Genomic DNA, 26,787 nt, shown 5'->3' on the forward strand with positions numbered 1-26,787 from the left:
TCATTACAAAAACAAACATTTTTGTCAAATCTTAAAAAAGCGTTTTTTTAACATTAAAAAACATTTCCTTGAAATATTAAAAAAATGTTGTTTTAGCATTAAAAACAAACATTTTTTTTAACGTTTTCAAAAATATTTAAAAAATGTTTTTTTCAAATATTTTTTTTTTTCATTGGGTTACATTTGTCTTTCCTTTCAAATGGATTTACGAAATTAGACAATTCTTTTGCTTATTATTTATTTATTTATTATTACGTAAAAAATGAAAACAATATTTATTCTTTTTTAAGCAATACAATATAAAAAAAGATTATGGTCCAGTATTCATAGTTGATTCTTATAATTTAAGATTGTCTTAGGTTTAGATTTAAGCAGTCATAAACTAATAATAATAAACCCGTATTAGTATTAAAATAATTAAATTTGTGAAATTATAAAGGGTCTTTCAATAAGAATGCTCGATTTTTAAATGTAAATAAAACAAGTTGTGTGTGATATCCACTTAATTTTGTTTTATTTGAAAGAATATTTTATGACATTAAGTATGGAATATAACGTCGCTCAAATGTCCGCCGCGGCTTCGCTTGGTGACACGTATTCGGGCGGTCCAATTTTCGATGACTTTCTCGCATAAATCTGGCTGAATTTGCTGGATGACATTTGTTATGTTGACTTTGAGAACATCAATTGTTTGCGGTTTATTCATATAAATGCGATTTAAGATAGTCCCAAAGGAAAAAGTTTAAAGGCGTTAAATCGCACGATCTCGGTGGTCAGTTCACGTCGCCGCCGCGCGAGATAACCATGCCCTCAAATCGCTCGTGCAGAATGTCCATCGTGGCATGCGGTGTGTGGCACGTAGCGCCATCCTGTTGGAACCACATATTATCGGTATCCATATCATCCATTTTAGGTCACAAGAAGTTGCTTATCATCGATTTGTAGCGCTCGCCGTTGACGGTTATGGCAACGTCCGCTTCGTTTTGAAAGAAGTACGGACCGATGATTCCGCCAGACAAAAATCCGCACCAAACAATGACTTTCTCGGGATGCATTTGGAGCTGGTGTATTGCGTGGATTGGTACCGTCCCAAATTCGACAATTTTGCTTGTTTATATATCCATTCATCCAAAAATGGGCTTCATCGCTAAAGATGATTTGTTTGGCGAAATTTGGGTTAACTTCCAACTCTGCTTCAGAACCCAATTAGCGAACACACGGCGTTGTTTATGGTCGTTTACCTTAAGTTCCTGGGTCAGTTGAATTTTATAGGGGTGCAGACCTCAAGTCAAGATGCAAAATTCGCCAAGTTGAAGTCGCAGAAAGGCCAAGTTCTTGTGAACGACGAGAAATTGACCGCCTCGGGTTTTCCCGTACACTTTCACGCACAGCAGTGATGTTTTCAGCAGACTTTGCGTTTCATCGACGTACTTGGCTGATTATTTATCGAACCGATTGACTCGAATTTGGCCACCAAACGTCGAATAGTCGACTCGGCATGACGGTTGTGGCGAGGATAAAAATCACGTAATGCACGGAACGTTTCTCGAATGGAGCACTGATTTTGATAATAAAATTTTATCGTTTACATACGTTGCTCAACACTATGACCTTCCATGATGATTTGCCATGATGATTATACTACTAAACAATTCACAACAAATTTGACAGATATCACTTTAACAACATGGCTATGATCTAACAAATTTCGAGCATCCCTATTGAAAGACTCTATATATATATATATTGTATATATAAATGCTTAATTTATGTATTATTTAGTTTAATACAGATTTGGTGTAGAAGTTTAGTGCATAAAAATACACAAAGAAACAAGTAAGTACAGTTTAAAAACTGAACCACCATGTTTGAAATCGTCGTGCATTTCGGACATTTTGACGCAACATTTCTGAAATCAATTGCGGTACTTTAGAAATATAATGACTTTAGCGACTTTCATTTATCGATTATCTACTTCATTGGTCGTATTCAGTAGACTCGGATGTTGCGAAGCGTATCCGTGAGCGCTCGCTGTTATTGGATGATCTAAAAGAATACACCAGAATAGCGGCGAGCGCTCACGGATCAACATTTGAGTCTGCAGAACACGATCATTAGCACTATACATCTAGTGAAATGAAATGGATAATTCGCAGAATAATAATTAATCAATAATAAATTTATCAATGGTAGGACAATAAGTATTAATATAAGTATAATTATTAATTCGACGCATTGCGCGGATAAACGAAATCAGTAATATTTGTAATATTGAGAATTAATTTCTTATAATTTCCTATTCAACAATATTAATGTCGCTATTATATAATAATACATTTCAAAAGACATAGTGGTCTAAATATTCGCCATCGAGGCAGTGGATGTCTATATAGATGTTCACTGTCGAGGAAGTGAGTTTAGATTCTTCGTTAATTTTGAACATTATGCCATTTCAGATAAGTTTTCTTTCCCCAAAAGTTTCACAAATTGCATTAAATAAAAAACAATTGCTTTGTGGATTTTTATTACATTTTTCAGTTAAAGTTTATAATACTCATTACCGTGAAAATGCACGAAAGGTTTTAATAGCAATACGCGATAGAATAAAGACTAAATCCGATAGACTTGTTTATTGGGCTGGGCTATGTCAAAAAACGACACCGAGAAGATCTATAAGCCAAGGAGGCAAAGGATACTCACGGAGGATATTCAATTCTTCGTCGAAGAATTTTGGTAGATTATCGGGATTGTTTATGCGATCATTGTGCGATATTCTATCATGATATTTCATTATGGTATTTTATCGCGATATTTTTCGTTAATATATACTTTAAAATGCATAAAATCATAACAAATTTACCTTTTAAAAAAAAAAAGTGTCATTGAGAATGTGCACTCCTTTCAGAAAAAAACCATTGCATAAATTATTATACATGCTTGTATGTGTGCTTCTTGAAGAAAAAAATGAATTCCTATTCCAAATTTATCCCAAATCTTTTCTAAATTATACTAAAGTATGTATCTAATAATAATTGTTTTCAAAAATATGTGAAATCTTTAAATTGCGTCAATTATAAACAGAAAATACATTTTATTAAAACACTAATGTTATATAACTACTTTAAAACAAACATACATGAAAATAGGATCATCTAATTGAAATAAAACAATTTTTAAATAATTATATAATGTTAGTGTTTCAACAAAATCATATATTTTCTGTTTATAATTGGTGCAATTTAAAGATTTGAAAAACACATTTGTGAAAAAAATTATTAGGTATATACTTTCATAGTTTGGAAAATATATTATAGATTTGGAACAGGTTTGGAATAGGAAATCTTTTTTTTCTTCAAGGATTATACATATCAGCGCATATAATTTATGTAACGGTTTTTTTCTGAGGAGCATGCACACTTGGCACATTTTTTTATCTTTTTTAAAAATTTTTTAATAAAGTATAGTCACATCTTGTACTTTGGCGCGAATTTGAAACATCATGTATATTTGTCAAACTAGACTATCCTGTATATTGGTATATAACAATAATATAACTATATAATAACTATATAATAATTATATAATAACTATAATAACTTTAGTATTTTAATTTTATAGTTATTTCATTAAATTTCATAATTAATAAAAATAATCATAATTAATAAAATTTGAATAATCACTCAAAAGTAACGAATTTCATACAGATAATATTAAAAGGCATGATAATGTCTCGTAAAAAAATGAATAGAAACTAAAGCTCTATATTAATAAAAGTAGCGCATTTCTTTAAGCTGAATCGAAATGCAGACAACTTTTCTATTGTTTATTCCGACCACCATTTTGGACTTAGTTGTCAGTTGTCTGTAATAGTAAGCACTTATTATTATTGGTATGGTTGGTAAGTCCACACACAATATGGTGGACTTTTGCACTACTTTTATTAAGGGGTACACCATTTTGGAGGTTTGAAAAAATCAAATTTGTTTCTTTTTACTTAAATCAATCGTTTATAGTTTCAAAGATATAATTCTAATAGTTTTAATCAAAAATTTCGATGATCTTGTATTTCGATGATCACAAGAACCAATTTAGCGTGTCACCGCGTTGTGCCGCTTCGAATGGTTCCAAGTTGTTCTGACCTGCTCCGAGCTGCTAAATTCTGCATAGGCACTTACTGATGAAAATTTGCCATCGGTAGAAAGAGTGCATTGATCATGTATAAAAGCGGATAGGTACTCGGCTTCGTAACTTAAAAAAGAACACAAAAGGACTCAATAAAAATGGAATGCGGAAAATTGATTGATGAATTGATCATGTATTATAGTTTTGCAATTAGAAGAAACTGTGTTTCAGGCAAAATAAAAAAAGAAATTTTGACCACGTTATATCACAAAATTTCCACTGATAAAAATTCTCAGCATCAATACTGTCCGGTCGGAGATAATTCGTGCATGTGGCAAAAAACCAAAGCTTTAAATGAACTTGCTGCATAATCAATATATAAGCATAATCACAAAGAGGAAATTTTCATTGCTCAAGCCAATTTATAAAGATCTTAAAGATCTTAAAGAAGTAAAGATGATTGTTGACTCGCTGCTTAGAAAGCTTCACATAGAATAACAACAAATGTTTAAATGCAATCGTGTGGACAATAGCGCCAAAAACGCTTTCTAACGAAACAATCGTAGATATTATCACACATATCGCCGTGTGTAATTTTAGTAATGGATTGACAAGTTTAATGGCAATTATACAGATTCTGAACCTTACTGTAGGCTCAAATTGCTATCAATTCTGTGCGGAGACGAATTCAAGCGGCTGATGGCCGCTGCTAAAGAGGCTCGGAAAGCAATAAGAAAAGAAGCAGATGAGGCAAACGAACAACTTGGAAGGACAGTTGTATGACCCAGGAATAGCAAACAAAGATAAAATTGAGATTTTTATTGCTTTATATAAACAAAACTTTAAACGCGTTTTTCAAAGTTAGTTGGTGCACATAACTTTTACATTTTTCATCCACTTGAGAGAAATTTAGAGTTAAATTTGAATACTCTCTTATATATAATCTAAAGAAGTAGGATTTTTGTGATATATTAAAAACTTTTTTTTCAATTAACATTTTAATATAAAAATTTCATCCCTATTAAGCTGGATTCCTCACCAACAAAAATCAAATTCGAAAGGTCAAAAATTTAGTGCTCTTTATTTGCTTTTTGCTAAAAAAAAAAAAATTTTGGCTCCGGCGGTTTAGCTACTATAAAAAAAAAATGGATCCAGGTTAAAGTAAAGCTGCACCCCCATTGAAAAAATAGATCTAGTGATGCTACAAAAAATCAAACATAGATTTTTTGCTTTTTATTTGCTCCAAGTTAGTGCTTAAATAAAATTCGGAAATTTAATATTTAAAAAAAAATACCGAGTCTGCGGTCGCGCTGCGAGATCCTGCGCGGTCCGCGTCGAGTTGCTTCAAGTCCCTTTTCTACGTCCACAGAATTATTTGCTCGAACGTATACGATAACAGAGTAATCATTAAGTCACGTATTATCGAAATATGACAAAATCCGATTTATTTGCTAATAGTAAAGTACGAAAAAGTCGAAGTAGTGAGAATGTCGAGCACGAGCGCACGGCTCCTTGCGGCCAATCCGCCCTGCATACTCAGTGCTACTTGTATCACTTGTAGAACATCGCAGGAATTATTTGCTTGCAAGTTTTTAATGGCACAGTGAATCTGGGACTGTGTACTATCATTCCAAAATCCGATTTATTTGCTAATTTTTAAGTTTGAAAAATAATGAATTAATAGTGAATGTTTCGCGCCAATTTTGACTTAAGCATTGTTTAAAAAATGTATTACTCGCCTATTTTTTGTATCAAATTCCTTGTAACTCATATTATCGAAATATATTAATATCCGCATTTGTTGCTCTCTCTAACAGATGGAAAATTATTATTATTCATTTTATTTGAATCAGCGCCCGCTTCGAGCATTATTTTTTCTTAAACGTTGCTTAAGAACTTGTTGCTTTCATGTTTGACATGTCGTTTTTCTTAACATATATTATCGAGATATGTCAATTTCTAAATTTGTTGTTCACTCTAAAGGATGGAAAATAATTAGAAATATAGTTTTGTAATTTTAAATTTTATTTTTTATTTCTATTAACGCGAAGCGTCCACTATTAACTCATTATTTTTCACACTTAAAAATTAGCAAATAAATCAGATTTTGAATCGATTCGATAGTATACAGTCCCTGGATTACTGTCCAGTAATAGTGCCACTACAAAGTTATGAGCAAATAATTTCTGCGACATTTTACGAGCGATACAAGTAGCACTGAGTACGCAAGGCGGATTGGTCGCGAGGAGCTGTACTGTACATTCTCACTGTTTTCCGTATTTTACAATTAGCAAATAAATCGGATTTTGTCATATTTCGATAATATGTGACTTAATGACTAATTACTCTGATATCGTATATGTTCGATCGCAGCCTCGATATTTTTTTTTAAATATTAAATTTCCGAATTATTTTATTTTATTTAGGCTATCTTGGAGCAAATAAAAAGCAAAAAATCTGATGTTTTTTTTTGTAGCACCACTGGATCTATTTTTTTCAATGTGGGAGAGTCCAGCTTTATAGTAATCTGGACCCCCCATTTTTTTTTTATAGCAGCTGAACCGCCGGAGCAAAATTTTTTTTACTTTAATAACAAATATAATAATTAGCAAATAAAGAGTACTAAATTTTTTACCTATCGCAAATTTGATTTTTGATGATCCAGCTTAATAGAGGTAAAAATTTCAGGCGAAAAATACAACTTTCTTTTCATATGTTCACCATTTTCATAAAAATCAATATTTTTGAAAACTCCTACGTATTTCTTTAGTTTTTTTAATAGGCAAATAATAAAAATATTTTGTTCCAGGATGAATCGTAGCAATTTTGGACACTACCGCGGAGAGGTCCGGCTAAAAAAGATGTTTGATGATACAGTTATAGTGCCATCATTTTGTAAATAAGAAATATAAAAAAATTTTTTTACACTTAAAGATAATATAGCCCTAATAAACAATTTTTTATTCATTCACTCCTTCTCATTTTTCAAAAAAAGTTTCAAACATACATATTATTTTTAAGCTGTAAAGGTGGCGTAATCCCTTAATATAGAGCTTTACAAGAAACGAGCGATTTTATTAACATTATATACATTATATTATGGATACTATTCTCAATATATTGAAGGCCAATAATTATCAATATATAAAATTTGAATAAATTGTACTAATCAATTTAATTAATTTAATTACAGCTCTAATACACTTACTAATATTAATTATTAGTTGCAATAATTGTAATAGTTGATATTTAAGTCTAATTCATTTATATTTCTTGAGTCATATCTTATACTTACGATCCTCCAAAATCAACAACAAACAATCTTTGCAGCAACTCATACGTGAAAAGAGTAACACCAAATTGAGGTGATGATCTGAACACTCGAGCTGTAATAATAGAAAAGTGTATGATATTAAATATACATTATATATAATTTTGAACATGGAGAGTTTATATTCTTTGTCCAAATAAAGATTTGAAATGTTTTGATGGCAAGCTTGTTGATATGACTATATTTTTTCAACTAGAACAAATATGTATAGAATATATATAGAACAAAAATTTCAAAAACTGATGTAGTTATAAATAGTAGTAATAATATTCTACAGTTTTAATTTTTGTCCTTTTTATATCAAATAGGATTATATTTTTATTTATTGTGCGGTTAATTTTGTGTAAATGAATCTATAAATAAATATTAACTACAATTGAGAAAATGCTGGTCAATAAAGTTGAAAAAATTGTTAATTAATAAAGATCAATAAATTCAGAAGACTTAATACGAAATGAAGTTTAAAAAGTTACATATAAAATTATATTTATACATAATATTATATTTCACATACTTTATCAATTAAGGTAATTCTTCAGTAAATCGAGTTACCACAGGAATGTCAAATTTTTATATAATGAAGTTGAAACACCGAAATTGACATGTGCAAAATTCTACAGTAGGATAAAAGAGAGAAAAAAAATGTTGAAAATGTAACTTTTCACGTATAACTTGATGACAGATAAGGCTCGCAGACTCTTTGATTAACTGCACACAAATCTTACTATAGACTTTTCTCAAAAACAAGATTATAATAGTTAAAAAAATTACGAGTTTAATGATCACAAAAAAGTAATAGGTCAACGGCCATTCTGGTAAGATATTGAGATTTACGTGCATAAATTTACATATTAACTTCGAAAAATAAACATGATCTCATTCGATGAAGATGCAGCTCTTGATTTGTTATCTCATGTTCTATTTTATTAAGATATACACGTTTTTATATTTTATCCAAATTATGCAGATATTTGTAATTTTGGGTAGGCCTTAGTGAGGTACTTCAAATTTTACTAAAGAACCACCTTAACAAGATCAGGGAAACAAGATTGGCAATTGTGTTTTGAATAAATGTATATTACTATGTTTGAATTGATTAAATAAATTGAATCTTTTGCATGCTTAATGCAAAGAATTGTGATAACGCAATAGTTATACACGGCAGTATCTCGCGCCATGTCTTAGTGCCAAGACACTACTGTGACTTTAGATTATTATTATTAATGCAACTGTAGATAAAATTTGTCTGTATATATAACATAATTATGATTTGTAACATATTATCGTATATATATCATATATATTATAATTCATTATGAAATATTACATTATATCATTTATTTAATTAACTCGTTATTTGTGTGAATTGTTTTGACAATTATTCGTAACATTTTGTTTTCATAAAAATTTTTTTTTTCGTCGATACAGCGATGTGAAACTGTAAAAAAATTTATATTAGCTTTTTTGGGAGAAACAGAAAAATCTTAATATTATAATAACAATACATTATTATTTTCGATAAAAATATAAAAATTTTGCATTTTATCAATAATATACTACGATTGGATAAAACAGGGCAATGGGAGTCAAGCACGGTAATCCTTGTGCAAACCAATACGGTTAACAATACCATTTTATTAACACTTAACCTGCTTACATGTTTCGGCTCACTTTTGAGCTATTGTCAGAGATAATAATGTTGTAATTATAAAAAATTTTTTTGCAAACTAATTTATTTCAGTGAGTTACCTCCTTCTATTCACAGAAACTGTGTTAATATAAAAACGGACTCTAATAACAATTTAAAATATATTAAAATTATTAAAAGGTAAATTTGTTGGGGAAGCAAAACGATTTATTATAAAACAATAGAAGGTAGCTCATTAAAACAAAAATTCATCATATCGCAAACACTTAAATTCTAGGTTTAGTCAAAAAGTCTTTGAATTTTTCAACGAATCAGTGTCAATAATGTTAAAAATTAATGAAATATCTTTTAATACATTTCAAACGTTAATTGCGAAGAAAAAGAAAAAGAATGAAAGAAAAAAACTTTAATATTATTTATAATCCAGATGGACATCAAAATCAAAATTGGATCTTTAATAATTTAATCTTGTAAAAAAGAATGTACCCTGATCAGATCAGATATTGATATTAAATACTGATATTAGAGTTTTTTCTTTCATTCTTTTTCTTTTTCTTCGCGATTAATGTTTTAAATATATTAAAAGGTATTTTATTAATTTTAACATTATTGACATTGATTCGCTGAATGGTTCCAATACTAGTTTGACTAAATCTATAGAATTTAAGTGTTTGCGATATGGTGAATTCTTTTAGTGAGCTACCTTTTATTGTTTTGCAATAAATCGTTTTACTTCCCCCCCCCCTTCCAACAAATTTACTTTTTAATAATTTTAATACATTTTAGATTGTTATTAGAGTCCGTTTTTATATTATAGTTTCTGTGAATAAATGGAGGGGGCTCACTGAAATAAATTAGTTTGTAAAAAATTTTTTGTAATTGCAACATTATATTGCCTCTGAGGATGACTTAAAAGTGAGTCGAAATATGTAAGCGAGTTAATTGTTAATAAAGTGATTTTGTTAACCGTATTGATTTGCATAAGGATGTGCTTGATTCCTATTGCCCTGTTTTATCCATCATTTTATATCATTAAGGATATATCTTTAAGAATTAATTTATATTTCATGAAAGAGAGATATATATATATATACTGTATATTATATATGTATTTTAAAAACTGTATATGCTTTAAATAATATATATGCTTTATTAACCCGCACTTTCAAAGTTATAGCCTAAAATGCCGAATATGCATATATAAAATGTTAGATTTGATAAATATTCTGAATAAAAAGAATAAATATGTTTATTGCAAATTGAAAAAAAAACGTAAATTATAAAGAGAGAAGAAGATGAAAAGAACATGTACTTACTGATAAATAAATCGCCGAGTCATGGGGGAGAAAATAAGGTTGAAAAATGCAGCAGGGTTGATTCCCCATGCATGCAATCGACCAAAATAAAATATATTACTAATAATACTTTTGAAATTGTAATGAAAGAACCATGACAATCTTGTTTCTTTTTTATTCCTTATTAGGAATAGATTATAACCGATTCAATTATTTGTTTTACAAAGAAGATAATTTAATTTAAAGCAGGGACTTTAAAAGAAAAGATATCCTGCATTTGATAAAAGAAGAAAATTGTTCTTTAGAAGTATTATTCTTGTATAGTTTATTTATTTCTTTCGCAACTCACTGATCATCTTATCGATATATAAAGTATATATGATATTAGAGTTACGAATTTTTGAAAAACTTGCCAATGTGTATGCAGGAAATATTAATTGTCTCAAGAGCCTTATTTGTATCAAACATATATATAATAAAATAATATACCTGTCGCGCCTTTCCAGAATGCCCTAGCACCTTCTTCTTTGAATATTTTTCTTGCGCAATCGAGTAATCCGTTGTATGTAGTTTGACCTTCTCTAGCTACAACCTAAAACACGTGTGACAATAAAACTACAAAATAATCGTAATTAAAATTAAACGGAAAAAAGAACTTCTAGAAATGTGAACACTACAAGAAAAATAAGAAGGCCTAATTTCCTTTTTTAATTAATCATAATTTTTAGGCTAATTAGTAATTAAAGTGAGAAATGCACCTGTAATCTTGTTTTTATCACGTCCGCAGGAGTCACCAGTGCTGCTGCAGGTACACCGGCGATGGCACCGGAAACAAGAAGCGACAACGGCGTATTGTAGCCCCCTTCGTCGGCCAATCGCGCTTTCGTGTGAGCATACATAGGAAAATAAATTGCGCTAAATGGCACATCTCGCAAAAAGCAAGCTCTAGCACCCTATAAGAAAATTACGATTGTTATCACCTTGTGAGTGATGGTAAATATGAATATTGGCGTTAAGATAATTATCTTACTTTGTATTACTTACTTTGTACAATCCAAAAAGACCTAATTCCTTGACGACAGTCCACGCTCTAACTTTTGATCCTCCTGCAATCTCGCCAGCTACTTGTAGCCGAATTTTTACTATCTCCAGAGGATTGGTGAATATGACCTGTGATCCTCCAGCCTATTAAAATATTTGAATTTATTATGATTTATGTTTCTTGTTTGCTTTCTCCAATTAGCGAAGTATATGATTAGAATAAGTATCATATAAATCACTCATTTGTAATCTCATTTTATCGAAAAAAAAAAAAAAAGAAAAAAGAAAAAAACAATATTATATGTTCCTTATTTTATATTCTATATTTTATGTTCTGTACTTTATTTTAATCACATTTAATTAAAAACTTTTAATATAAAAGTATTATATTCTAACTTACTCATTCAATTTATTTTATGTTTTGTTCTAAAATTCATATTTAATCACGTTTAATTAAAAGTTTAGTAAAAATATCAAATACTCACACAGGCGCCAGATACAATTTCTCCGTACAACGGTAAATTTCCATTTTTATCCATAAACTTATCTCTGGCAAAATCGTTAACTGTGAGTTTAATAGCCTTTTCCGGAGCTACACCCATTAATTGAGGCATCAAGCCTCGATAGAGTCCAAAAAAACCTTCGTGCCGAATCACCTGTCAAACACAAAACACCAGCTTTATGATTAACAATGCAGAAAGTGTTACACGACGAGACTTTTCGATTCCAACCTTTTTACAACAATCAAAGCTATTTCTGTACATCAGCTCGCCTATAAATGATCCAGTCCTCTGATTCTGCATTCTGGTCTTCACCAAGTCGATAGGATATACAGCTGTAGCACCAACAGCTAAGAAAGAGGTAATCTCTTTGTTTCTTTAATAAATTATTATTAAAACTCTGTTAAATAAATATTTGTCTCAAATAGCTCTTAGAAAAATATGCGTATGTAACATTGTTACTAAGTTACTTTTTTGGTAACGGATTGATAACGTTATTTTTGTTCTATATAACTATAACTTTAACATAGTTACTTTTTTTTTGTAAAGATAACAGATTTTACTGTTACTTTTATCGTTAGTTTTTATATTTTGAACTTAATTATAATAATTTTTTATATATTTAATTTTTGATGAGCATTCATAATTCATTCTTACTCTAAGAGTTGTATAAGCAATGTTTTAAGATGCTAATATGATTCTGTAATTGATTTATGATGTTTTAAGAATGCTATAACCAATCACAGAACTATAGAACACAATAACGTATTTTATGAATAGCAATATTAAAGTTTGATGGAAGTGGTGCCATATACTACAAAATTTATTGTGAAACATATCGCTGGATTGCTTCAAGGTCGAAAATTTAATCGACAACTGAATATGTACATTGCAGTATATGTAAATTTATTCTAGAATATTATTATATATAAAATTCTAGTTCGAACCGAAAAATATTTCCCTTCTTAGTTGTGTTGTCACATAACAATGTTATGTATTATTTAATGTTATGTATTATTGTATATTGCTTTTATTAATATATAAACAGAAATATTGCAAAATTTTTTAGACTAACCTTGTTTCATTAAAAAAGTAACGGAAAAATAATGAATAGTTATTTTTAAATACGGTAACAGTAACGAGTTATTTTTAAGAATTAATAATTATAGCAACGGTAATTACTTTTTCGATTTCATAATGAGTAACGACAACTAATTACTTTTAAAAAGTAATTTTCCATTTCCTTTTCATACCTTAATATTGAACAATGTAGAATCGCACGTTCTATAAAAGAAACTGGATTTAACTCCAAGCTTATTTGAATGCATAATAAACATATATAATTCATATAATTTTGTATGTAAAATGTTAGACGGAAAAAATGTTAGACAAATAATTAATGTAAAATACTTACAAATATGATAAGACCTAGCATTAAATAAGATTTACTTTTAAATTTATTATTTAAAAACACGCTCAAGAATATATATTAAAAGATGTGTCATAAGAAGTAGATGAAAAGGGACTACAGAATTAAAATTGGCAGTAACACGTTTGTTTAATACAACAAAAATTTGTGATGATATAGAGGAAAGATCCTTATTATGAGATATCGAGCTCATTTTGGATAAATGAGGGAAATCTATGGGCAGAATTTCAAAAGAACATAATAGATCACTTTGAATAGAATTTAATAAACTTTAAGATAACGTTATATAAAATTTAATTCAAATTAAATTTTATTTGCACTTTTTTTAAAAATTAAATGTAAAAAGTGAACAAATCGCAAAGTCAAAAAATTATATTCCTAATATGAGATACCCCGAGAAATCGATAATAAAACGCAAGTATATCAGTACTGCAATTAAAAAACTTTATTTCATGTTTCTAAAATGCAAACAAATAGCCAGCGTGCATGAAAAATGAGCATGCGATAGATTATATCCAGAACTCGTCTTCAAGTAGTTGGAATCAATCAGAAATAGGCACTCGACGTTCATTTCAATTGTCCTTTTTATTATTGTACAATAACATTTACTCATTAGCAATGATTTTCATTATAACATAGGAGCATTCATTATAACATTGGTTATTTTATATTAGAAATATCCTGGGTATCTCAATTTCCATGTCTTATAGTTTTACGATCATCACAAATCTAACTTCTGTAATTAAACAATTCAACATATATCCCGTATTTTTCTATTAGTGCAACCTTACTCTATCACTACATGAAGAATTTATTGCCAAATATTTATTTATTAAATAATAAACAAAATTTAAAGACTCATCTCAATGAAACTTGAAAATATTGAAAATTCTAAAATCTTTTTTTACAATGATTACAGGCATGATCTAATAATGAATTTTCTACTAAATAGTTTTCAATCCAAGAGCAATAAATTCATGATGGAACTAACAGATAACGTTTATTAGTTTAGCAGAAATATCGTTATCTCATATTAGATGCCTATCTCATAACAGAGAGCTTTCCTCTACATATAAACCATTTTTATAACAATTTGCTATCAAATATCGCATTATTGTATAATTATAATATATTATAATATTATTCAATTTTCTACAAGAAAAAACAAATAAATCAATTTTTTGAAATAATATTCTTTTAGAAACTGTGAACTCTTGAAATAAGTTTATTCCATTTATGTGATTATTGTTTATTATGGACTGTTATTTATTTGTTATGTGTGAGACTTACATCAAATAATGATTTTTAATGTTGCAAACTTTTAGAAAAATTGCATTTAAATTGCTAGACATTTCCAAAGATTAAAAGATTAATTATAGATCGAAATTACAGACAGAAATTAAAGGTACTTGTGATATTTAAAAGTAAGTCCTAAGAGATTTACTTTTTATGATTAGCAATTTTTACTTTTTATGATTAGCAATTTTTTAATTGATTTAGAAAGATAATCTTTGGTTTCTTTATCTTTATTATAATTTACATTTTATTTGAGATACAATACTTTATCATATGCACATAATAAGGTCCAATGTCAGAATTAAAATTTTTTTTTGTTTATTTACAAATAATCTATATAGAAGATATATTTTATTTTTGTAAATAAGTGAAATAATTATTTTATTTTCAAAACTCTTTGTATCGAATTTTCGATACTCTCTGTCTTAATCCAATAATTTTTAGTTTTAATTTTACATTTTTATATGCTCGAATAAAAAATAATAAGCGAGGTATGTTGAAAGATTGCTACTCGGTGAATTAAATTTTTCAACTTAGAGGTAATGTTTAAATAAATAATATTATACATTTTCTTATTCGTATACAATATTAAGTTTAGAATTTGCTTATTATTATATTTCTATTCTTATATTCTTTCTTACAGTATGACAACAATAATAAAAATAACAACAATATAAGATGTATCAATAATAAGATACTATATCAAGGAGATTCGAATATTTATGTATTTATAAATAAAGAGAAATTTTTATTTACCTCCACTAATGGAACCAAGCACGAATCGATAGCCACTTTCAAGCATTTGTACAATAATACCACGTTCATCCGGACTCTGCAAAGTAATATTTATCAAATTGAGTAATTAATATTTTCTTGAGCATTGTGTAGTTTATAATTCATGTTTCAGATTTTAAAACAAAATTATATTTATAATTTTATGTGCTGTTACTTAATGCATATTTATATACATATAATATGCATCTTTAATTTTTATATTGTGTGTATGTGGTGTGTTTGTGTGTGTGGTATATGTTGCGCGTGCGTGCGCGCATTTCTGATGTATTAAATGGTACTTCAAAATACCAATTAAAAATAGAATTAATAAAATTAATAAAAATTATAAATAAAATTCTAAAATTTTTGAATTTTAATACGTAGTATGGATTGTGAAAACTAGTCTAAAAAAGATTTTAAGCATTCGAGAATATTTCACATTTTCGAGAATATTTGAAAACATACTTTCTTAAATTAAAATATTCTTCTATTATACATACCGATACAGCTTTGATCTCAGCAACACGTTTTGTAATCTGTTTGAAATATTGCTCGGGTGTAATAGCCACAAGATCATTGTATACAATCTTCCTAAAATTAGAAATGATCGAGTTTAATATATACATACACAATATGTGTATGTTTACATTGCGTGCGTGCGTGCGTGCGTGCGTGTGTGCGCGCGTGTGTGCGTGTGTGTGTGTGTGTGCATATATATATGTATTTAAATATATATCGAGTGTCTGAGATCATCCATACACCTCTTTTATCTCGGAAAGAGAGCATTTTAGAAAAAAAAACTTTTCAGATAGAAGTTGTATGGTTTCAAGGTATACATAAGATGATGTCATTGGTTTGATCTTGAATAGTCATTTGAAAGTCATATGAAGGTCACATTAATTTTTCCAAATGATATATCCCATTTTTCATTATTCTTGTAGCTTATTTCGAGAGCTTTCCAAAATACTATAATCAAATATTTTTTCACTAAAAACTTTTTAGAAGGCTTGAAAGTTTCAATATTTTGACAAAATATAAAATATCTTGTAAAACAATAACTTCCAATGACCTTGATCTTGATAAGTGTCATCCAGGAAATAATTCTAAACAACATTCAAGAAGTTTAGTCATCGGGCTCATTACATAATGCTAATGCTGGCAGTACTGTAACTTTTTTTAAAACTTATAACTCAAAAAGTTCTTATTCAAAGTCAAACCAATGACATCTTATGTACATCTCGAAACAATACAACTTTTATCTGAAGTTTTTTTTCTAAAATATTTTCTTTCCGAGATGAAAGGGGTATACGAGTCTCATACACTCGGTATATATTTAAGATATATAGGGTGGCATCAATATATGGCCTCATCCCGAGCAGGTAAAGCGGACTAAACTGAGTCGAAAAGTCCTCTACCATTTTATAATGCTCGCAATAATTAACGAGATATTAACGTTTAAAAATAGCCGAATACGCGCGTCCAATCTACTATTGCCAAAGTTACGACCCACCGAGCACACCGCGCGCGGACCGCAAGGAGCAGGAATGACCTGGCAGGTGCGCCGCGCCGTTCGAGCTTAGAGGCTCGCAGTGATGAGCGGGACGCTTGCCCCATTCTCCACGCGTCAAGTTATCGATGGCGGACATTCGGCGTTTTTAAAATAATATCTCGATTGTGAAAATTGGAAAATGATCAAGAACTGTTGGAAAAAACTCAGTTTAGTTCGTTCTGAAGCGTGCACATGTACGTACAAAAAAATGTTACGTAAATATTATTTGTTTCAAGTAAATAATAAGAATATTTTAAAATTATATTATCAAGAAAATATTTTTTGTAATGATATAATCATTACTCAAATGAAGAAGAATAAAAATTGCGTTCTCTCTTAGCACTAGAATGATATTTTTCTGCATTTTTCTACAATACCGCTCATGAAAGTTCGAACATCTGCATAAATTTTATCGAATAAAAAATTAAGACATAAAACAGAAATTATATTATTTTTGAAATATATTTTAGGTCACTTGTGCACATTCTAGCAATTGCAAAAGTTTTATAAATTATTTTTAATTTTATGTGTCAAAATTGAATTAAAAATATTTTATAAAGTTTTTGCTAGTTTATTCCCCACTTATGAGAATAGGCTGGCAACATACACCATAGCGTGAGCTCATATTTGTATTCTCTGATCGAATTTTTGAAATTTATTAATTATAATATCAATGTTGTACGAAGAAAAGACAATACTTTTTGACATACAAAAGTAAAACTAATTTATAAAGCTTTTGCAGTTGTTAGTATGTATTGCATATAAACGATTAAAAATATATTTCAAAAATAATACAATTGCTGTTTTATAAAGTCTAAATTTTTTAAATGATCATTCGATAAAATTTATGTGAGTGTCTGAACTTTCATGAGAGGTACGTACATGACAATTTTTTTTTAATCGTATGGCAAAGCAACATTTCTTTAAATCGAAGAAATCTTTTTCTAGATGTAGGCTCGCGAGTTAAGATTTTTCTTTAATAGCAAATCAGTCAATTTTTTCTTCAATAGAAAAGAAACATTTCTTTGAATGGAAGGAACCTTTCTCTGTATGAATGCGCCGATTATTATTGTGTATATACACGTTGTTTATAAGCGATAATTGCCGTCGCTAGACATTATGTGTCTAGTGATGGCAAATGTGTGTCTCACCGTGCTAGATCCTATCTTGTCGCACGTATTTGGTAGCAGACTGAACGAATTTAATTATTTTCATAAATTAACTCGTTAACCATCGCGGAAATTGTAAAAAAATGGTAGAGAACTTTTTTTCTCAGTTTAGTCCATTCTGCTCATATGCGAAATATTTATTGTTTTTTTTTTCAAACATCCTGTATATAAGATATAGCAAAATTGTAACTATAAAGCATACAAAATAAAGAAAAGGAGGATAAAGATTAAATAAAAGATATAAAGTATAAGGGAGCACTCTCCCCTATACTCGATAATCTTAACCTTGACATATGCGGTCAAGGTCGTGGCCCTGAATGACATTAAAAAGATTTTAGCCCGCAATCATCCTTCGTTAAAAAGTTATTAACAATCAAAGTTGCTAATTGTTGTATCAAAAGTTGGATGATTCTAGACAGAACAACATTGAAACTCACGTACATTATGGAAGTGTGCGCCTCTTAAACACGAGGGGGAGTGGGGGGAGAGTCACTTCGCGTGGAAAATCAAAACCTATGTAGAATAGTATTTAATATATGTATAGTAGAAATAATATTTGAAGAAATAATTTTTGAAACTGTTTTGTTAATATACTATCCAAAATACACAAATACAAATGTTATCATGTCTTTTTCTGAAAAATTTAATCATGGAATTTTAACATTATTTACATTTATATTTACATTTCTGTATTGTACTTACATACGAGCGGATTTGCACTTAATAAAATATAAAATATAATAAATATTGGGAGTACAAATTAGTTCGATCCGTTTCCCTAAAGATAACTCCAGCTGTTGAATGGTTCATAGTGACAACTGATTTTGGCGATTTCAGAGAGGTTAAACATCTGCTAATAATATTCAGTTTATATCGCTTTGAGTTTCATATAACTTTGATTTTTACTGTGTTTGAAATGTTGAATTTTGTGTTAACCAAGCAGCATTTGCGGGAGGTTTTGATTTTCTGCTTTAATTGGAAGAAAAATGCGGCTGAAGCTCATCGAATGCTTGTCGAAGTTTATGGTGACACTGTTCCAACTGATAAATCATGTAGAGAATGGTTTCGACGTTTCAAGAATAGAGATTTCAGCGCTGAAGACAAGCCTCGCTCTGGACAGCCAAAAAAGTTCGAAGACAAAGAATTAGAGGCATTACTCGAAGAAGATCAGAGTCAAACGCAAGAGGAGCTTGCAGAATCATGGAGGGTAACTCAACAAGCCGTTTCTATACGATTGAGAGCCATGGGAATGATTCAAAAACAAGGAAATTGGGTGCTTTATGAACTGAAACCGAGAGACGTTGAAAGGCGATTTTTCACTTGCGAACAGCTGATTCAAAGACAACAGAGAAAAGCTTTTTTTGCATTGGATTGTGACTGGAGATGAGAAGTGGATATTCTACGATAACCCCAAGAAGAAAAAATACTACGCTAAGCCCGGTCAATCGTTGCCATCGACCTCAACATTAACACGGCCGAACATTCATGGTTCGAAGATCATGCTCTGTATCTAGTGGGACCAAAAGGATCTTGTTTACTATGAGCTGCTGAAATCTGGCGATTCCATTACGGGCGATCGGCTACAATTGATTCGTTTGAGCCGCGCATTGCGAGAAAAACGGCCGGAATACGAGCAAAGATGATAAAGTTATTCTTCTTCATGACAACGCTCGGCCTCATATCGCTAAAGTCGTAAAAAAATATTTAGAAACGCAAATGGGATGTTTTACCGCACCTGCCGTATTCTCTGGACGTTGCTCCTTCTGATTACTGGTTGTTCCGAAGGATCATCAAGTCACCGGTTCACTTCTTTCGCAGAAATCGAAAATTAACTCCAAAATTGGATCGCCTCCAAAGACGAGTCATTTTTTTCGAGATGGAATTCGAAAATTGCCTGAGAGATGGGAAAAAATAGTAGGCAGCAAAGGGCAATACTTTAATTGATCTGTTCATTCATTTTGTTTTGAAATAAATGCACAAAAAAACGAACCGAACTAATTTGTACTCTCAATATAAATTTTGATAATTATAAGAAATACAATACAGAGTAATATGTAAAAGAATAATATATAATAACACAATATAAAAGATACATAAAATGTCAATACAGAATTGATGCATAAATAATTTTTACATAAACAAATAATGTAGTGTCTTATTTATAGTAGATATTGCAAATGTAATGTCACGAAAAAAGTATGTAATTGTTGGCGATCTTGCTGAACGCACGAAGAAATCGTAATAGCGTGGCCAGGCGATTACCGTCCCGCGGTATTATTAGGTGTACAACTTTGCTTCCGCCGTTTTCCTATAGATGGTTTTAGCGGTAAGTGGTGGTCGAAATAAATAGATCATAGACGTCATACAATAAACTTGGGCATCTGTCAACATAACCTCATAGAAACATTAGTCGATTTGTGTCTGCATCATAAAGTTATTCTCGATTGAAAATGTCAGTTTACGAGCCAAATTCTCGTCATTTGCGGGAGGTTTTAATTTTTTGCTTCAATATGAAGAAATCTGCGGCTGAGGCCCATCAAATGCTCTCAAATACTTATGGTGAAGCCGCTATTAGTGAAAGAACGTGTCGTGAGTGGTTTCAACGCTTCAAGAACGGTGATTTTGACGTCGAAGACCGGCATAGCGGTGGAAGAGAGAAGGTTTTCGAAGATGCAGAATTGGAGGCATTACTTGAGCAAGACTCGTGTCAAAATCAAGAAGAATTGGCACGATCATTGGGAGTGACTCAACAAGCCATTTCAAAACGCCTCAAAGCCATGGGAATGATTCAGAAGGCAAGGAAATTGGGTGCCATACGAATTGAAGCCGAGAGATGTTGAACGGCGTTTGCTTGTGAACAACTACTTGAAAGGCAAAGACGGAAGGGATTTCTGCATTGTGACTGGGGACGAAAAATGGGTTCATTACGATAATCCCAAGCACAGAAAATCATGGGGAGTTCCCATCCATGCTTCCACGTCGACCAAACCGAATATTCACGGCTCCAAGGTCATGCTCTGTATCTGGTGGGATCAGCTCGGCGTAGTGTATTATGAACTGTTAAAACCGACTGAAACAATCACAGGCGATCGGTATCGAACGCAATTGATGCGTTTGAGCCGAGCATTGAAAGACAAACGGCCGCAATACAACGAGAAACACGATAAAGTGATTTTGCAGCATGACAATGCTCGACCCCATGTTGCGAAAGTGGTCAAGACATACTTGGAAACGCGGAAGTGGTCAAGACATACTTGGAAACATTGAAATGGGAAGTCCTACCCCACTCGCCATATTCTCCAGACGTTGCTCCCTCTGACTATCACTTGTTTCGATCAATGGCACACGGTCTGGCTGACCAGCACTTCCGGTCTTATGAAGAAGTAAAAAATTGGATCGATTCGTGGATAGCCTCAAAAGATGACCAGTTTTTTCGACGCGGGATTCGTACGCTACCCGAAAGATGGGAGAAAGTAGTGGTCAGTGATGGACAATACTTTGAATCATAAATGTCTAACCAGTTTTTTACAATAAATCGAATTTCGGACAAAAAACGGCGGAAGCAAAGTTGTACACCTAATAATACTTCGAAGGCACTCGGTCGAGAAAAATGAAATCTTCTCTGCTTTCCAAATTTTTAATATTAAATAGGCTTCGAGCGCGGATGAACGTGTTTACAGCGGATACGGAGAGAAAGAATCTTAGCGATAGCGCGGCGATAACTTTCCACGAGACGAGAGGCGTGTAGAAGACGACAACAACAGTTTGTTTTGTTGCCAAGATGATCTGATATTATTTTTTTTAATCGATTATGCGTGACGCATGTGTCGTTTAGCAATCGACATCTCGTGGATTCATCGATTTTTCATAGATGCGATTAGGCGATATAACTAGACGTCGTGAATCATAGAGATACCGAACAGTAATACAAAGTGACTTTTTACCAAGAATAAGTAATTGATAGCAATTGCGCCACAAATATCACATTTTACTATTTTTTTGGAATCACTTTGGAAAAAACTCAACTGGTGTTTGGAACTGTGCAGGAACTATGTCTATATCCTGTGTCTATATTCTGTATATATCCGCTTTTAAATCATGTAAATTTAAATAAATGTTGAAACCTAGATGAGAATTGATAGTGAGTTAATGATTACAATTTTTAAATATATCAGGAGACACGATAGTCTTGGCTAAGCCAAGCGCAATTATTTTTAACATAGAGTTCAATTGCAAGATCTAACAATATAACGGTATTAGAAAAATATTTGATAAAATTTTTTCATAATCTGAAACCATAAATATCTAATGTATTTTCCCTGTCGTACCGGCTGAAATGGTTAGGAAAACAATGTCTGTTGCAGAATCTAATCTAGTTTATAAAATAATGTTGAGACAATGTCCACTCTATGAATCAAATAGTAATACAGATTGTGGTCCAACATTAGAGATATATTTTTTTCAATCAAGTTTTTACAAAATTTAATGTTAATTTACCTGATTTCGAAGCTGTTACAAAAATATTAAGTGTCTTGAACAAACTTTTTTGAACTTTCGGGCCAAATGTTCCCGTAACTTCTCATAATAATATAAACAGAGGTAACAATAATTTACCATCAGAAAATAGTTGGCTGTATAGTGTAACTGTGTCGTTGTTGATGTAGATTGTATTACAATTTCTATTTTTTGTGTTAACGTACGATCAGAGTAAAGTTTAAATTGAAAGCCATTCTGATCTGAATTGTATATTTTCTTGTCCGTAACGACCAATACAGTATTTAACATTTTCTATAAATGTGTCGCATGTGTTTATTCTTCAAATCTTCTTTCGGTAACACACTATTTTTTTCTCATAAATTTTGATCTTTTCCGAAATACTATCGTGTTTAATTTAAAATCTTTTTATCCAAGTTTTTAAATCCTGGTTTTAAATCCTGAAATTGTCTTGCTCTTATATCCGAGAAACTCATCGATCGATGTCATGTATAATTATTTTTTTTTCAAGTAGTTCGTTAAATAATGCTTCATTTAATATATATTCAAAGATTCATTTTAATTTTTCAGGTCTGATATCACTTTGATCCATTTGGTCCTTCCATTATCGTAGTTATTGAATCGATATTAGCTTTTCTAAATATTTAACTCCTTCGATGATCTTTGGTTTAGTTTTGCCGCTTTTTCAGTATTCGGGCTTTTATATTATATATTCAGTTGATATTGCTGCTTCAATAGATGTACACAACTTCTTTCAGTAGATATACTCGTTTTTCATTTCCCGCAAGTAAATTAATTATTTTTCGTAATAAATTTCATTTACAGATTTTCAGTACATTAACAAAGTCTTCTTAAATATGATGTCAATTGAGCATCAAATTATTAAATTGTTTGTCAATTTAACTTGTGATATTATAATAGTAGTACAGTTCGTTTATAAGTCCCATATTTTATTTATTTGACCTATATATTTTTTACGTATCTCGAGATTTAGAAGATGAAACATCCTCTCGAAAATAATAATTTTTATCGTTTTAAAAAAATATTTTTTAAACGTATAACATATATAAAAAAATGTTTTATACGAAAGTTGTTTAGTTTTCTATGCTCTGTAGAACAAATTGCTGTATAGAAACAAATTGCAAAAGTAAATTTTGCAACAAAATTGTTACAAACAAATTATTAAAAATTGATAGTAGAGAAAAAGTGACTACATCAATCGATTATAATGGGAAAAATTATTAAAGAAAAAAAAATTATTAAACATGTTTAACTTTTTTTAAAATTGTTATTTGTTTTTATGTTATCATTATTTGTTTATAACAATTAATTGCAAAATTGATATTTATATAATATACTTTTAACGTCAAAGATATTTTTTCATGCTCCTATTTACAAATGTTATTTTTTGGCTATCCTTGGTGATCTAGATGTTACGTCCAAAAACTCTGCAAGGATCTGAGGAAGTGAACGCAACAGAATTTTGATCAATTTGGTCGTATCTAAGCTCCGGACCGCAAAGAAGTTGGGGAAGGCGTAAACCGAGAGGTACTTCGCTTCATCCTGGGGCTCTCGAAGAGCCGAAGGTTGAAAAAACGAAGTGGAAACCTCTCGCGGTCAATGCTTCGCTGAGCGAACTCACGAGTCGAACGTTCTTGTTTGAAGAGCCTAAACTGGATCAGTGTGTCACGAGCACTTTAACACCAGATGTACTAGTGCATTCGTGTGTCCTGTTTTTCGATTATGGAACTTACTCCATGTGACTAGGGAGAGGACCAAGTGCAGTCGCAGGAGAACTAAGATAAATACAAGGAACAAAAATTAATACACCTGGATTTTAGTTAAACAACATAATTAATAAAAGGGCGAATGATTATATATGTTTTTATTTTTGCAAAAATAGTCAGCAACTTGTTAAGCTTATAATTAATCTCAGTGTTTTTGGTTAAACGTGATGCGCGCGTGCGTGCGTGCGTGAATGTTACATCGAGTACAGACCTAGGGAAAATGAATAGAAAAGTGTACATATGAGTACATTAGAAAGAAGAGCACATATTTCCGTAAATAAAGAGTATGAAAAGGAATGAATATTAGAACCAAAGAGGATTAAAATATTATTTAATGATTTTTAATGATTAATACCGAAGGGGAAGAGAGGGAGGAGGGAGGGAGGGAGGGAGGGGAAGAGAGAGAGAGAGAGAGAGAAAGAGAGAATATATGCGGCTTACTGGTGATAGAAATAATTAGAGGCATCCTAGATATAATTCTCGGTGATGGAGTTCATATCTGGCTCAGAAGATGATGTGGAAAATGTTGGAGCTGGATTCCGTATGTGATCATTGACTTGAAAAATTAGAATAAGAGCGCAAAAGCCCGAGGGCTAAAAACTTGCAAGAGACAAAGAATGATGATCAAGAAATGCCCAGGAATGTTCAAAGTCCCACGAAATTGTCGTTTATATAGTTTATATAGTAGTTTATATGGAGATATTCTTAGGGGAAAGAGAGGGAAGAGAGTTGATTAGTCGAATTCGGATTAGTGAAATAGGTTTTGATAATTAGTGGTAGAACTCTTTTCTCTCTTTCGGATTAATCAAGGTTTTGGGGCGGAAAAGTGTATTGACCGGAATTTATAGTGTGGGAAAACGTCATCCTTAATTTTATGATGTTAAAATTTATGAGAAAATGCACATGCAAAGGGTAGTTAAGAAAGTGCACGTGCAGTGTCGATACGGGACCATCAAATATCTCCCCCGGAATGTCGCGTCTTACTTCTAGATTTTACGATTGCGGATTCGTGAAAATTTGTCAGTGATTTGGCCGTTAGGAAAATTGTTCTGGCGCTAGTCCCGCGGACATTTTTATTATCAATTATTGTTTTTCTAGTCGCGGCGTCCAAGGAAAGCGTCATAGGCGTCTCTTTAGTCCTGCCGTTCGCGCACGTGCATCGATTTTTAATTTATCTTAGCTGACATTTACGAAGAGATACTGGAGTCTTCGTTTTAGTTTCTCATGAGAAAAGAAAATTTTTGTTATTAAGTTTTTTAATTTGTAATGGTTAATTTGGAATGGTTTAATTTGTCGTTATTCGTCTGTCTTTATATTCTAACAATCTCCATGAAAGAAAAGAGTCACGGGAGTCCGCTCTAAACATAACATAAGCATGGACAGAACGACTTTTCATATTTTTTTTGCACAAACATAAAAAAATTAAGCATACTTTTTTAGTAATTTTTTCAATACAATCGATTGGTAAGAAATAGAATTTCTCTATAATCAATTTTTAATAATTTATTTATAACAATTTGTTGTAAAATTAATTTTTGCAGCATGTCTTTTATGCCGTTATACAAAGTATATGAAACTATACAATTTTTATATAAAATACTTTTTATATCTCATAGTTAAAAGATATTTACAAAATCGATACAATCCATTATTTTCTTTTATTTTTTTCCAATAAATTATTGGAATACCAATGGATCATTATTGGATTTTAATAGTGATTATTCATTCTTTAATAGTGATTATTTATTATCCAATAATCATATTTTCATAATGATCACTCCTCAATACTTTTTAACGGAGTGATTATTGATTTCACTAGGCAGATTATTTGCAATAATCATTTCGCAATAGTTTTTGACGAAGTGATTATTGAGTCCCTAATCAAAATTACAGCCTATTGAGAATGATTCGGAAATAATAAGATTTTAGTTATTTAGGATTTCCAAAAATAATTTTTAAAATAATTTCTACTTTCAATAAGAATGTATAGGTACATTACCGATTTACAAAAACCAATCTGATTTTATTGAAATGGGAAGTAATCGGCAAATGCCTTCAGTTGACGAATCGGACTGAGTGGAAAATCCACATTAATAACCCGAATTAAATTCAATCGGGTATCAAACGATTGAACGTCAACAGATTTTTATTAGAAATCTCAGATTCTTATTTCAATAAGAACCAATCAGTAAATATATAAGTAAATTTATATATGACGAATCAAAATAAGTGAAAAATTGATATTTTTTATGAAATTTTAATAAATTTCAATACGTTTTCGCGCGATTGCAATTTAACAAAGTAAAAAGATATTCTTATATATATATGTGTATGTATGTATGTATATATATA

At 30.7% G+C, this 26,787-nt stretch overlaps 1 protein-coding gene across 2 annotated transcripts in view; it reads right to left on the reverse strand.

The window, feature by feature from the left end:
* Positions 1-26,787, reverse strand: part of LOC108687608 (calcium-binding mitochondrial carrier protein Aralar1) — a 173,157-nt gene that overhangs the window by 6,969 nt on the left and 139,401 nt on the right. For both annotated transcript variants that reach the window (XM_018193461.1, XM_018193462.1), the window contains 8 exons: positions 15,937-16,027; positions 15,419-15,494; positions 12,169-12,287; positions 11,923-12,093; positions 11,441-11,581; positions 11,155-11,349; positions 10,886-10,988; positions 7,418-7,508 (listed from right to left, as the gene is read on the reverse strand). In XM_018193461.1, coding sequence (XP_018048950.1) covers positions 7,418-7,508; positions 10,886-10,988; positions 11,155-11,349; positions 11,441-11,581; positions 11,923-12,093; positions 12,169-12,287; positions 15,419-15,494; positions 15,937-16,027 — 987 coding nt within the window. The remainder of the gene's footprint in view (positions 1-7,417; positions 7,509-10,885; positions 10,989-11,154; positions 11,350-11,440; positions 11,582-11,922; positions 12,094-12,168; positions 12,288-15,418; positions 15,495-15,936; positions 16,028-26,787) is intronic.

Source organism: Atta colombica, unplaced genomic scaffold (genome assembly GCF_001594045.1).
Source record: "Atta colombica isolate Treedump-2 unplaced genomic scaffold, Acol1.0 scaffold21, whole genome shotgun sequence".
NCBI classification, from domain to species: Eukaryota; Metazoa; Arthropoda; class Insecta; order Hymenoptera; family Formicidae; genus Atta; species Atta colombica.